This window comes from Anomalospiza imberbis, chromosome 4, assembly GCF_031753505.1.
Source record: "Anomalospiza imberbis isolate Cuckoo-Finch-1a 21T00152 chromosome 4, ASM3175350v1, whole genome shotgun sequence".
Taxonomy (NCBI): Eukaryota; Metazoa; Chordata; class Aves; order Passeriformes; family Viduidae; genus Anomalospiza; species Anomalospiza imberbis.
The window spans coordinates 32494452-32506925 of record NC_089684.1 but is presented as its reverse complement, the minus strand read 5'-3'; the positions used below and the strand labels follow the sequence as shown (position 1 = coordinate 32506925).

The window sequence follows — 12474 nt, the reverse complement described above, 5'->3', positions numbered from 1 at the left end:
AAATATTCAGTGTATATGCTTGATTTATATGAATAGAGAAATAATTCTATTATATCAAAGGATGTATTTTACTTTACACCTATGGAAGCAACTTGTATGGTTTTGGTAGCCTTGCCCTGTATCAATCTGAACTACAAATAACTCTAAGTTATTTCCTCTGTGTATGGCAGATTCACCAGGCACCTTGTTACTACCATAACTAATCAGGGTATAAACCAAAATACCATTGTGAGAGAAGTTTCAGATTTGTTTCTTCTGTTTGTCAATATAGCAACTTAGCTTAAATGAAGTGAATTCAGATGTAGTTTACTTTGCTTCAAATTGAAATGAGAATAGAGTAGGGAAATATTTTGAAATCAACAGAACATAAATGGGAAAAGATGTTGTGATCAGTAATGCATGAAGGCAAGTGATCACAAGTGTTGAATTCAATTACCTTTTAACACTTGCACAAAAAAAGAGAACCATTTTCCTGTCAGATCTTTGGTTTGTTTGTTTGTTTTTAATAGGAAATACTTTCAACTTAAATCATGGGTTATCAGCATATATCAGCCAATATAGCAGCAGCACAATAAAACCTTCCTCCAGCAGTGGGAATGACTTCTAGACAATGTTTTAGCTTCAGTACTACAGACTTGAGTCTTATTTTTCTTTTAATTAATTGTAGCACAGCTGTCAAATAAAACATTAACTAGAAAATTTGTTCTGTCAGAAAGGGATATCTGAGTGCAAATGAAAAAGTTAGATATTACTGTTTAGAGGGGACAACTCATGTTAAAGAAAACAGAAAAGTTTGAGGAACTCCTATGAAATTAGTAATTTTTTTCTTAGCAATATAAAATAGCAAAATCGTATTTCTTGTTTTGATGAAATTCATTGAATCTTAGGCTGTACAGTAACAAAATAAAAATAACCAAGCAGAAATAACCTTGTAAAATGCTTGTTTTCTAGAACAGAACCTATAAAATTAAAAATAATTAAGAAGGAGATTTCTATAACTCAGTGATGTTTATAGCATTAACTAGGAGTATAAATTACCCCAGGTAATGTCAATACAACTGAAAAATATATCACATAATTATTTGACCCCTGAGTTAATCACCATTGCACTACAAGGCGGGTATGCACAGTAAGAGCGCAGCCTGGGTTTTGCCCTGTCCACTCAGAAATGGCTCATGTGGTTGCACTTCGTCTCACAATTTCCCTTGGAAGGTTAAAGCAGGCTTATAAGTTTTTCTGGTGTTTGATTTTGAATCTGATGTACAGGTTTCCTTTAAATTGCATCTTGTTATTTTTTCTTCATGTACTAAAATAGTTTCCCCTCTTTTTTGTGTAAATTCATATATATGTCTTGTTTTTTTTTTTTTTTTTGCTGGTTTTCTTCACTTTAATGAAATTACCTTTTTGATCTTGTTATAAACTGGGCTGTAAACTCTATTTTTATTCTTTCCTCAGAACCACTCCCTGAAGTCTTTTGTTCACATTAATTGTTATTTAGTGGCTAGATATAAATACAGTGCTTTTGTACTGTTTAAAAAGAGGCTATGAAATGTTCCCTGTTACCCATATTAAGGGATCAATAGTTTTTAATTCACGCCCCAAAATATTTTATAAAAACGTGATTGAGTCCCAACACTGATCTGTGTTACTTACTATTTTAAATGTTTTTCAGAACATTTAATGTAATTTTGTTTTTATTTATTTGTTTTCAGAAATGCAGTAGTCTGTATTTCCTGTTTCTTTTTTTGGCCTGTCTTGTCAATCCTTCCAAAGCCATGACTTCTTCCCTTCTGTTCCTCCTTGTTTTTTATTCAGCCCAAAGCACAAATGGTCATTTGGGCTGAGAAAGCCAGGGTCACACAATGGAAGCATCACACTTCACAAAAGTGTGATTGGGTGCAGGATTTGTCCTCGCCCCTGCTACCTGAAAGGGCTGAGTAGGTGCATGAGAAAGGTGTGTGTGTGTTCTTTATCCTGCTTCTTCAAGATCTGCAATTGCTGGGCTTCAGCAAATCCAGTTAGACTTTTGAATAAAGTATAATATTGAGGGACTGAAAGTATTTTTTTGTATGGATTGTATGGACTACTGCAGTTTTAATTAAGTTCCCACCAATTAAATAAAGAAAAATTAGTACTCCCCACTATAGTTCTATTTTGTACTTTTTATTTTTTGGATAAAGAAAATATTTCTAAAATACTTTATAACCTATTTAATTTGTCTTAGAATAAGAGGGTAGTTTTTAAAGATTCAATTTGCTCTGTTCCAGGTAAACTGATGCAAGTAGTGTTTGGCCACTGGGATGTTGTGACCTGTCTGGCTCGTTCCGAGTCCTACATTGGAGGGAATTGTTACATCCTCTCGGGATCCCGGGATGCAACCTTGCTGCTCTGGTACTGGAATGGCAAAACCAACATCATCGGTGATAACCCAAGAGGTAAGAAAAAAATCAAAACCACCTCGTTTATGAGGAGCTTGTCTCAAAATGCCTTGAGCAAACACTTTATAGAACAGAATTTTAGGTAGGGTGCTAGGTGCCCAATCCTCACAATCACATACAAGGCATTCTGATTGTTGCAGTGCAAGCAGCAGGGCTCACAGCATATAACCAAACAGCATATAAATGAGGCAGAGTAAGCCTGCTCCAGCCTCATTCAGTTTTAACCTCTCCCCACTTAAACTCACCTTGCACTTGCCAAAGTATTTATTCTTTTCCATCTTGCACCATTTTCCAGGAATTCCTGAATCCTGTCTTTTATTCATGAAGATGCTCTCTTTTAACTCTATAAATAACTGTGAACCACTATGACTGTTCAACTCTGTATTACAAAACAGGAAAGGTAGAAAGTGATCTTGGTTTATGCCAATTTCACTCCACACACACAAAAAATTAATTTCTGATCCCCAAAGCAAAGAAAGAGGCAGACCTACAGTTGAGAAAAAGCCTAGAGTAAGACAATTTACAGGAATGAGAGGCTTTCAAGACATCTTGTGAGAGCTTATATATATATAAATTTAAGGGCACATCATAGCCAAACAGCAGTCCTGTTCAGCAAAAAAAATAAAATGCCCCGAAGGGAAGGGGTAAGAAAAGGCTATTCTATCCTAGGAAAAGTATTTGTTAGGTTTTCTTTCATTCATTTTCTTCCATTCATTCCATCTCTAACCCTGTTTAAATAGTAGTAAAAACTGCTCTGAAGAGGGGAAAAATGGACATCTGGAAAGCAAGTAGTATTAGATCTGTCATATATTGCAGTTATAGCTGGCACACAGTTTTATATAATCAAAACAATACCTGACATCTTCCAAATTAATCAATTTAGTAAAGCTGTGTATTCCATATTCAGTCTGTTACTCATCTGGAGTTATCTGAATTTGAATCACAGAGGTGGCTTGACTGAAAATTGCATCCTGTGAGTGACTTTGAAGAAGCACAACTAATTAATATCAGAACAAATATCTGAATTTTACTTGCAAATTACTTGATGTTGATTGTGAAAGCTATTCAAAAGTTGAACAAGATGGCAGCTCAGTTCACACAGTTGCAGAATCTTAAGGCAGAGGATGTGTGAAAACTATCCCTATTATCCTTCCAAGCAGCCCTGTTGAAGAGATGGGGTTTTTTTCTGTGAAGTGGCTAGCAGAGTTTTATGAGCATCTTTAAATAAATATGGCTTTGCTTGAGGGAAAAAAAATCTCTGTGAATACTTCATACATATGTTGCAGTCTATCAATTTAAAGAAAATGCAAACTCTGTGTTATTTTTCCAGACCTTAAAAACTCCAAAGAGTTTGTAGATTCCTAAGTGTGCCTTGAGGATTTGTACTTGTCCCACACTTGCCAGGCTTGCCTGCTGTGTGAATGAGACCTTGAGGCTATAGGCTCCTTGATCACCCCCACAGATTATTTGCTGAGGTTCTGTACCTACTATTGGACTCAAATATGTACATTTTGTTGCAATCATTGACTATATTCTCTAATGCAGATTTCTAAGGTATTAGAATTTTGCAGTTTTCAGAGGAAATGCCAGGCAATTCTAGCTGCTCTTTAAAATCACACAGTAGCTACCTGGTAAATCTCTGTGCTTGTAGTTCTATTAAACCTGGACTTCTAGGGATTTGCAATGGCTCCTGTGTTTACCAACTGCCTTTATGTAAGGTTTTTTGTGATACAGCATGCCTGGAAACCTCTGTTATCAATCGGAATCTCATGGCACTATACATAGTCCTAGACATGGGTATAGACAGTTCCTGCTTCAAAGAGATGGTAATCTGGGGTGTTTAATTTTTCCCAGAAATAGCTGTCTGTAGGCTTCTCAGTTCAGTCAATTTTTTTTTTTTTTTTGAAAAGACAAATGAAAGGAGCTATTTCTGCTTAGTTCTGATTTTGTCAGAAATGGAAAGCACCAGCAGATTTGTTGGGTTCTGAGCCCTGTTACTGCAGCTGTAACTTCATCCATTTGCAGGATGTTGATATTTAACTGGTCTAACGTCTTTCTGTATTTGAAGCTAATGCTTCTTTTACTTCAACATACAATTTATTCATGCTTTCAGTGAGCACTATTCACTGGAATTTTACATACTCTCAAAGTTGATATTTCTTCTCTATTTTTTCCTCAATTTAATTATCTCTAATGTCCATCTTAAGATGACTTCCCAGCAATGTGCATCTAATGGTACTTTACCAAATCTTGGTGCCAGAGTAATTTCAAGAAAAAGTGATTTAAACCAGGGAGTGTTGCTTTCCTCCTCTCAGAGGAGGCACCTATTGCCTCAGATGTACATCAGTCAGCAGGCTGGTGTGATCTGTCTACTCTAAATAATATCCTATTAGGCACCCACCAGTAACATTTTATTTAATGTTCCTTTAAATTCAACCAATAACATTTTATTTAGATTTACTTGTCTGATTTCTTTACTTTCAGAGAACTGAGCTCTGGATCTTTGACTCTATATATACGTGTTTTAGAATGATACTTAAGTTGGAAAGCCAGGTGGGCTATGGCACACATGATAAATAAGTAGCTTGATATTCTTTATCAAGGACAATTCTTGAGCTAACTTGACTGTATTGAAAAAAATAAATTCTGGTTTTGGTTTAACAGAAGAAAAATGTTACTAAAATGCTAATTATTTACATAATTTATCTTTTAACTTTGAGGCTGACTTTAAAAAGAAATTATAGCTATGGAGTCTCACTATCTTACTTAGCTTCTCCCAAATACCTCTCAAATGCACTGATCAATGTAAACTGTATCTGACAAAGTTTCTCCCCAATACCTCTCAAATGCACTGATCAATGTAAACCAAATCTGACAAATTGAGGTCTCCGAGATCTGAAATTTCTCCATTGAACACGTCTGCTGGAAACTATTTTGTTCTTCACAAAACAGCTTGATTACATTTAGGTTAAATATTTTTTTTCCTTCTCAAATTAAAACCTGAAATGCAAAAAAAAAAAAAAAATCATTATGCTCTTTGATCAAATGTAGAGTTTTCCTCTTTATAAATTAATTTGTTTTGAAAACATAAACGCACAGCACTACTTCACTTTGGAGCACAGGCCTTTTTCTGATGCAAAATGTTTCTGGGGACAATTTCTGACCAAGCCTTGGAATAATTCAGAGCAGAGCTGAGGACCTGAAGTAGTTGTATCCTTTGGAATAACCTTAAGCTGTTTTGCTTTCACATTAATTAGCAAAATTTAGTGTGGAGCTGTAAAGTCACTTCGCATAGTGCAAGGGGCTTTTCCTTTTCTCTCCTTGGCATGTGGCTGGCTTGGGGGAGGTAGGACGGAGAGGATGTGGCCCTTCCTTCAGTACTCCTTGGAGCCCACCTGCGATCTGTGGCACACAAAGTTGGCCTCCGCATATTTAGAGGCTCCAAGGCACCGCTTGGGGATGTGACATTATGCACCAGGACTTGTTTGGTAGAATGTGTGTAGATTCCTGGGAAAGGGCTGTGGAAAGATGTTGTGTTTTGTTCTTGCCCAGCCTAAGGAGGTGGAGGTGGAGGGGAGGCAAGAAGTAGGGGGTGGGAAGAGGGATTGTGTGATGGCTGGAGAAGAGATGAGAGAATTCATTTGCATACAAATGGTGAGTATCAAATTCAGATCCCACTTTCTCTTTGAAGCTCAAGTAGCAACTCCTGATGTTTGGACATTTCCTAGGTTGAGGGATCGATTTTCCTTTGTAATCACAGAACCGTAGGGCGGGCAGGAGCTTTGGTCACATGATCTGTTCTCTTTTCCCAGTGAGGACTTAACTATGCCAAAACCAATCTCTACTGATTTTTGTCCAATCTTCCCTTAAAAACTACAGCAAATACATTTTTGGGCCTTAGAAGCCCTGTCCTTAGCAGTCTTTTCCCAGTGTTCAGCCTAGTATCCAGTTCTTTTTCAGCAGTTGCATTCTATCGTCTTTTATCTATTTTTACTTTGTGTAGAGAGCAGATTATTTCCTTCTTTCAGCTACTTCCAGTTATTTGGATTGCCATGACCTGCAATTCTTTGCCTCCAATTTTAATAATTCTTTGTTTTTTGCATAAGTCATGTTTTTCCAGACCTCTGAGTTTTTTTGTGTGTTCCTCTCTTCAGTTGACTGTCTTCCTCAAAGAAGACCCAGGAATGCAGCTGAAGCCTTTCCAGTAATAAGTAGAAAACAACCTGTTTTACAGACCAGTACTTTTCGCATCCCCAGGGAATATCTGTTTCTTTCAAAACACCATGACGCTGTCAAGTCTTTTACAGGCATGAGCTAGTATGAATTTCAGTGTTTTCTGAAGAATCTATTCATTTGTGTCTCCTTCTATGTGTAGTTTGGCTGTGGAATCTCCTCTCCAAACTTCCTGAATTGTATTCTTTTTTAGACTGTTTCTCCAATTTGACAAACTTTCTTTGAATTCTCATCCTGTCCTCCAGCAGTCTTGCAGCAGCTCATCTGCAAATATACTTTGCAGTCTTGTTCTATTAAATTGGTCATTAAAGCAAATGTTAGCTAGTACACAGTTCAGGAATGCCCATCAATACATTTACCATTTTGACAATGAATAGCTTTCTGAATATAGCTTTCCAATATATAATAGTATCTTCTGAATGTCTGCTTCCCTGTTTTCCTTAAGAAATTGCTCATGTGGAACAGCGCTGGAGTTCTTACTAAAGTAAAAATATGTGATGTCTCCCTGAACACGTCTTGTTACTTTGCTATTGCAAGAAAAAAATAGCTTTGACATGATATGTTCAGAACAAATCCAAATCAGCTGTTTCTCATCTCCTTGTTTTCTTGTAGGAAATTGTGTGTGTATAAATAAAAATGTAAGTCTTCTGCCAGTATTTTTTCTGTTTGTTGGGATTAAGCAGACTATTCTCTAATTTTTCTTTTTTTCTGTTTCTTAAACAACATTAAACTCTTTTTAGTTTTGCGGAGCCCCACCCAATACCCGTGAAACAATTGTTATAACTTTGGGATTATGTAGCTTCATTGTCACTGAGCTGAGTATCCTCAGCTCACTATAATCAGGCCAATTGAGTATCAAACATTTACAGCATTCAGGCATTCTCTAGTTGAGACAGCAGTTTTCACTGCTGATTTTACTTGGGTTTGCTGCCTGACTGCAACTGACCTTTTCTTGAAGTAATTTGTGCGGCATCATCTACTGGTGTTGCTTGTTCTTAATAACAAACTAACTTCTTAAGAAAACTTGGCATATTTTCGTGGTTTTAGAATGTTACTTCTGATGTCCTTGTTAGTCACATCTCATCTATGTGTGGCTCTCTGGGGTTTGTCTCTTTGCTCATACTTTGTTGCTTACACTGTTTCAGAAATATCTAATTTATTTTGATCTTTTTGCCTGACTTTACTGTGTCAAAGTCACTGGAGAACTCTGAGTTGTGCCACCTGGGATCTTGTATGTCTTATCCCTATACTGCATTCACTAGTATCCTTATTACCTTTTCCTTTGTTTTCTGTAGGCTTAACTGCCCATGAGCACTTACAGAAGGATATTCTGTATCTATTGAAACCGGTTTTCACAAAATAATTCAGGAATTATCTTCTCATTGATCTCTCCCTTATAAAGTGTATTGAACATTCTCATATCTTTGCCACTTCTATGTAAATTCCTTTCAACAAAGTTTTTTTTAATTTGTTTTGCGGTATTGGTTATAATCATATCTAGAAGGTGAAATCTAGCTGTTATATATTAAAAATTGGCACCAAATCTCTTTCAACACACATACTTGTGGTATTCCTTTACCAACACATGATTTTGTAGTTGGAATATCCTATTTTCTCCAGTTTTCTTTAATACTCCCTCACCTACATGGACCAGATGGAGGCCAGTCATGAATGTTAGTGGATGTAAATCTGTGTCTTCAAGGTTTTGGGTTTTTCACTGTAGCTATTTTGTTTGGGTGTACTTTCTTGAAGGGGAGTTTTATGGTGGTGAATTTGTCTTAGTATTGTTTATGCTTCTAAAATGGTTTGTGCTTAAAAAATGGTAGGCATTTCTATAGTCCAGTTAAAGTGTTTTTCTGCTATTCTTGACTTTATTAATGGAATGTGAAAATATGGTTCTGTTGCTTTCAAATACCTACAAATGTGTCCACAATTAGGTTTTAGTTTTCATATTTTGAAAAAAAAACCAAAATATTTTTAATTAGAAATTTTATTTGCTAAAGGAAATTAAGGCTTGACTGATAAAAATCTTCAGTGCTATGAAATATACAGTCCGTCTGTAACTGTATCACTACTGCTAATACTAATGGGCTCTCTTCTGAGTTATTGCATTGATCTTCCACACATATGTGAGTAAAACAAATTATATTACCTCTTTTATGTTAGCCCATAAAACTAGAAAATGTTACTCTCTGTATGTATCACATTTGCATCACGAGGACTATGGGGGTGCTTTCATTACACAGCTTTTTATTTTTTAGAGGGTACTATATTCTGGTATTCTGAAGTGTGGGAAATAAATAGGTTTAGTGGTGTAGCTGTGTAGCAGGACTCGTGAATGTAAGCACCTGATTTCATATTTAAAAATACAATTACTGTATTTAACTAAGATTGAATTGGGAAGATTCACTGAACAGTTTTGCTATTGAAAATGTGTAGAATATCTCCCTCAGATGCAAATATTTTAAATGCGTAATTTTTTCAATTTATAAAATACAAAATCTCCCAAAGGATTCAAAACTAATCACATTTATTGTCTTGCTGAAAAACAGTCTTGTTCCTATCCAAGCTGCTTTTCAAAGAAACTGCATTTTTGTTTCGTTTTTATTTAGCTAGAATTCCTAAATAAATATTTGAATTCCTGCAAGAATTTTATCAATTTACATTATTATTATTAAATATATATATGTATAGTGTATGTATTATAAACTTATTACAAATCCTTATTAAAATGACAGCTATGACCTTGAGACTAGAGAAATCATTATTTTTAATTGTATTGGTAATTATGGTAAAAGATAAAACATCTGTATTTCATCAACTGCTGCAGACATTTTTCAGTTGGAAAATTAAAACTTTTTGTGAGTGCTTCATAATTACTGATTGACAAGTCCCGAAGCACAATCTCTTAGCTAGCTGAAAACAAGTATGATAGAAATGCTACACTTAATACCGTAGGACATACTTTTAGCGAAAACAAATTATTTATGGCACACAAACTTACATGCTTATCACTAGCAAGCCACTATGGCTATTTAGCATAATTATGAAAGTGGACAATGCAAGCAATTGAAACTTTGAAGGTATACCTGAGGAGCATCTTTGTGTTGGTTGATTGAATAATAATGTTGTGAGTTCTAATTTCTTTGTACTCAGACACACTAATCCTGTAAAGTTGAATTCTGTGAGGATTTGTGTAGATGCTTCTCTCTGCACATAGTGAACAGTCACACTGATTTCAAGCAGGTCATTTGTCTGCTGTTAACTCAGTAGCCAAAAAAACCTGTCTTTGCCTTCTTCCCTCATCCTTATCTTGAATTAACCTATGTCTTGGTTGCCAGGTCTGCATGATCTGGACTTCTATTTTCAAAATTTTATTCAAAACCAATGGTGGTAGAGAAGATGAGGGTCCACATTTCCAAAGAATGTTTATAGTATAAATATTTATTTAGAATTCTAATAATTTTTTTTAAATTTTGAAAATAATTTCCTTAACAGCAGCTTCGCTTAAAAAATGAATAGGGAAGTAGTTGTAAAAAGCTTACCTGTTAGTGTTCCCTTTTTCATTTATCGTGCTAGGTAGCAGGAGTATCAAAATATCCATAAATCACTAATCAGGATCGTTAGTAATGGCAATTCTCCTATTACTGTTACTTTCTGTCTACCAGAATAGCTAAAAATTTTCAGAGCCTCAAAATACTAAAATGTGTTTGAAATTGCTGCTATAAATGCGATAGTCCACTGAAGTCAGTCTGGTAGGAAAAGAGTGTTGCTCCAGCACCGAGTTTTAGGACAGTCTGCACATGCTCCTTTAGGTGCTCAATAGCACTTTTATTTTTTTACCCCTGCACGCATTTTATACATTATTGTGTGAGCCCTTCTTAAAAAAAAAAAAATCCAGTAAATAATTCAGCATTAGTGTAACATTGTTTTACTACGGATGTAACAAATATTCTTTGTTTCTCAAAAATGGCAGGACAGGACAATGTTGCATGTAAAGCTAGAGTCCTTCAGCACCATCTGCTGGCATCCAGTTGAAGATAATCTCAGGAATGGATCCTAAGCATTATATAGTAAAAAATTTAAAATACCTATTCGCATTTTGGAGGCAAAAAAAAAAAATGTAGTATAATTTGTATCCTTTTTGTTGAAATTATAATGAGAAAATACAATGTGAATTTAAGTTCAACATATGAACTGAAACAGAAATAGGTCAGGAGTGTTTTGTTAAGTGAGACCGTAAACAAAAATTGAGTAATTTTTCTTTTTATTTTAAAGGGCTTTAACAAGCACTGTGTTACATTTTTCTATGTGTGTTGGAATTCCAATTCAATACAAAGTATATTATAAAGAAGATGAACAAGGCTTGGAAAAAGTATTCGTAACATGTTTTTGAAAGGCATAGCAACTACTAAATATTCTTTTACCTACCATTTATTACATTAGTCAAAGTTAGCCTTGAAAGCCTCATGAAGGCTTAGTGGACAGAACCCCTGATGCTGTGAATGGTCCCACAGTTCACTGTAGCTTCACGGGTAAAAAGGACTGGGGCAATCTGCATGAATCTAGAACAGAGCCTTAAATTCTGCAGCCACAAAAGGTCACTGTCCTTTCTTCTTTCAGCTGTAACACATTGATACCTCAAAGAGTTTGAGGCCTCATTGAACCTTATTGTATGGAGGCCTCCAAGTACTCTGTAAATCACATAGAAATGATGGTTCTACTTTCCACATATTTAACCTGGAAAAAAGATGAGGAATAACAGGTGGATGAATTCTGGTATATCTGGAAATCTGCAGTGATATCTGCATACAAGTCAGATAGTTTTTTATTTATATAATGCCAAAAGTTGTGTTACAGATACCTATGGGTACAAGGTCTTCATTGAAAAGAGCTTGCAATAGCATTCACAGATAGTTTGGAAAGCAGCTAAATTGCCATAGAGGCTTGCTAGTGATAAGCATGTAAGTTTGTGTGCCATAAATAATTTGTTTTCGCTAAAAGTATCTCCTACAGTATTAAGTGTAGCATTTCTATCATACTTGTTTTCAGCTAGCTAAGAGATTGTGCTTCGGGACTTGTCAATCAGTAAGTCAAAGAAGCATTGTAGAGCAAGTTTTCAGGTAACCAAGGATGTATGTATTTTGAGATTGGAAACATAGAAGGAATTGGATGCTGCTCTTTTGGCAGTATCCAGCCTCAGGTATTACTAAAATGGGATGCATGGAATTTCCAGCAGGATAAAGATATTTAGTACTACTTGATGCAACACAGACCTTTGAGTTTCAGGAAAAACAATGCTGAATTTATGACTTGTAACTAATAGTTGATGTGGTAAAAAGAATTACATTCAGATGGTAAATGAATACAACCTTAATGTGTACCATATACAGAGTTGTGGGATGATGTACTAATGCATCACATTTATTTACCTTGCTTGGTTGCTGAGAAAAATCACCATTCAGTTTAAAGTCTATGCCATGTAAGGCAGAACAGCGTAGTGCAGAAGATATAATAATTTATAGTCTAGAATAAGATCATAGCATAAATGTTATAAACATTATTTGATCAATACAGGAATCCTGACTTGGGTGAGAAATTATTTTTTAAGTGTTTCTGGATTGAAATTCTAGTACTAGCACTATCACCATGGAGATATTGGAGTTATGGCCTGCCTCATTCAAAAAGTATCTGTTTTAAAGAGATACTTGTAAAAAGACAGCTAACCTGTGTATTCTCTGAACTTGGTGTATGCCACCAGCACTCCCAGTTACATTGGTAAGTAAGGGTGGTAAGCATCTCT

At 35.4% G+C, this 12474-nt stretch overlaps 1 protein-coding gene across 2 annotated transcripts in view; it reads left to right on the top strand.

Moving 5' to 3' along the window:
• LRBA (LPS responsive beige-like anchor protein) overlaps nt 1-12474 on the top strand; it is a 363194-nt gene that overhangs the window by 333113 nt on the left and 17607 nt on the right. For both annotated transcript variants that reach the window (XM_068187837.1, XM_068187836.1), the window contains one exon: nt 2268-2435. In XM_068187837.1, coding sequence (XP_068043938.1) covers nt 2268-2435 — 168 coding nt within the window. The remainder of the gene's footprint in view (nt 1-2267; nt 2436-12474) is intronic.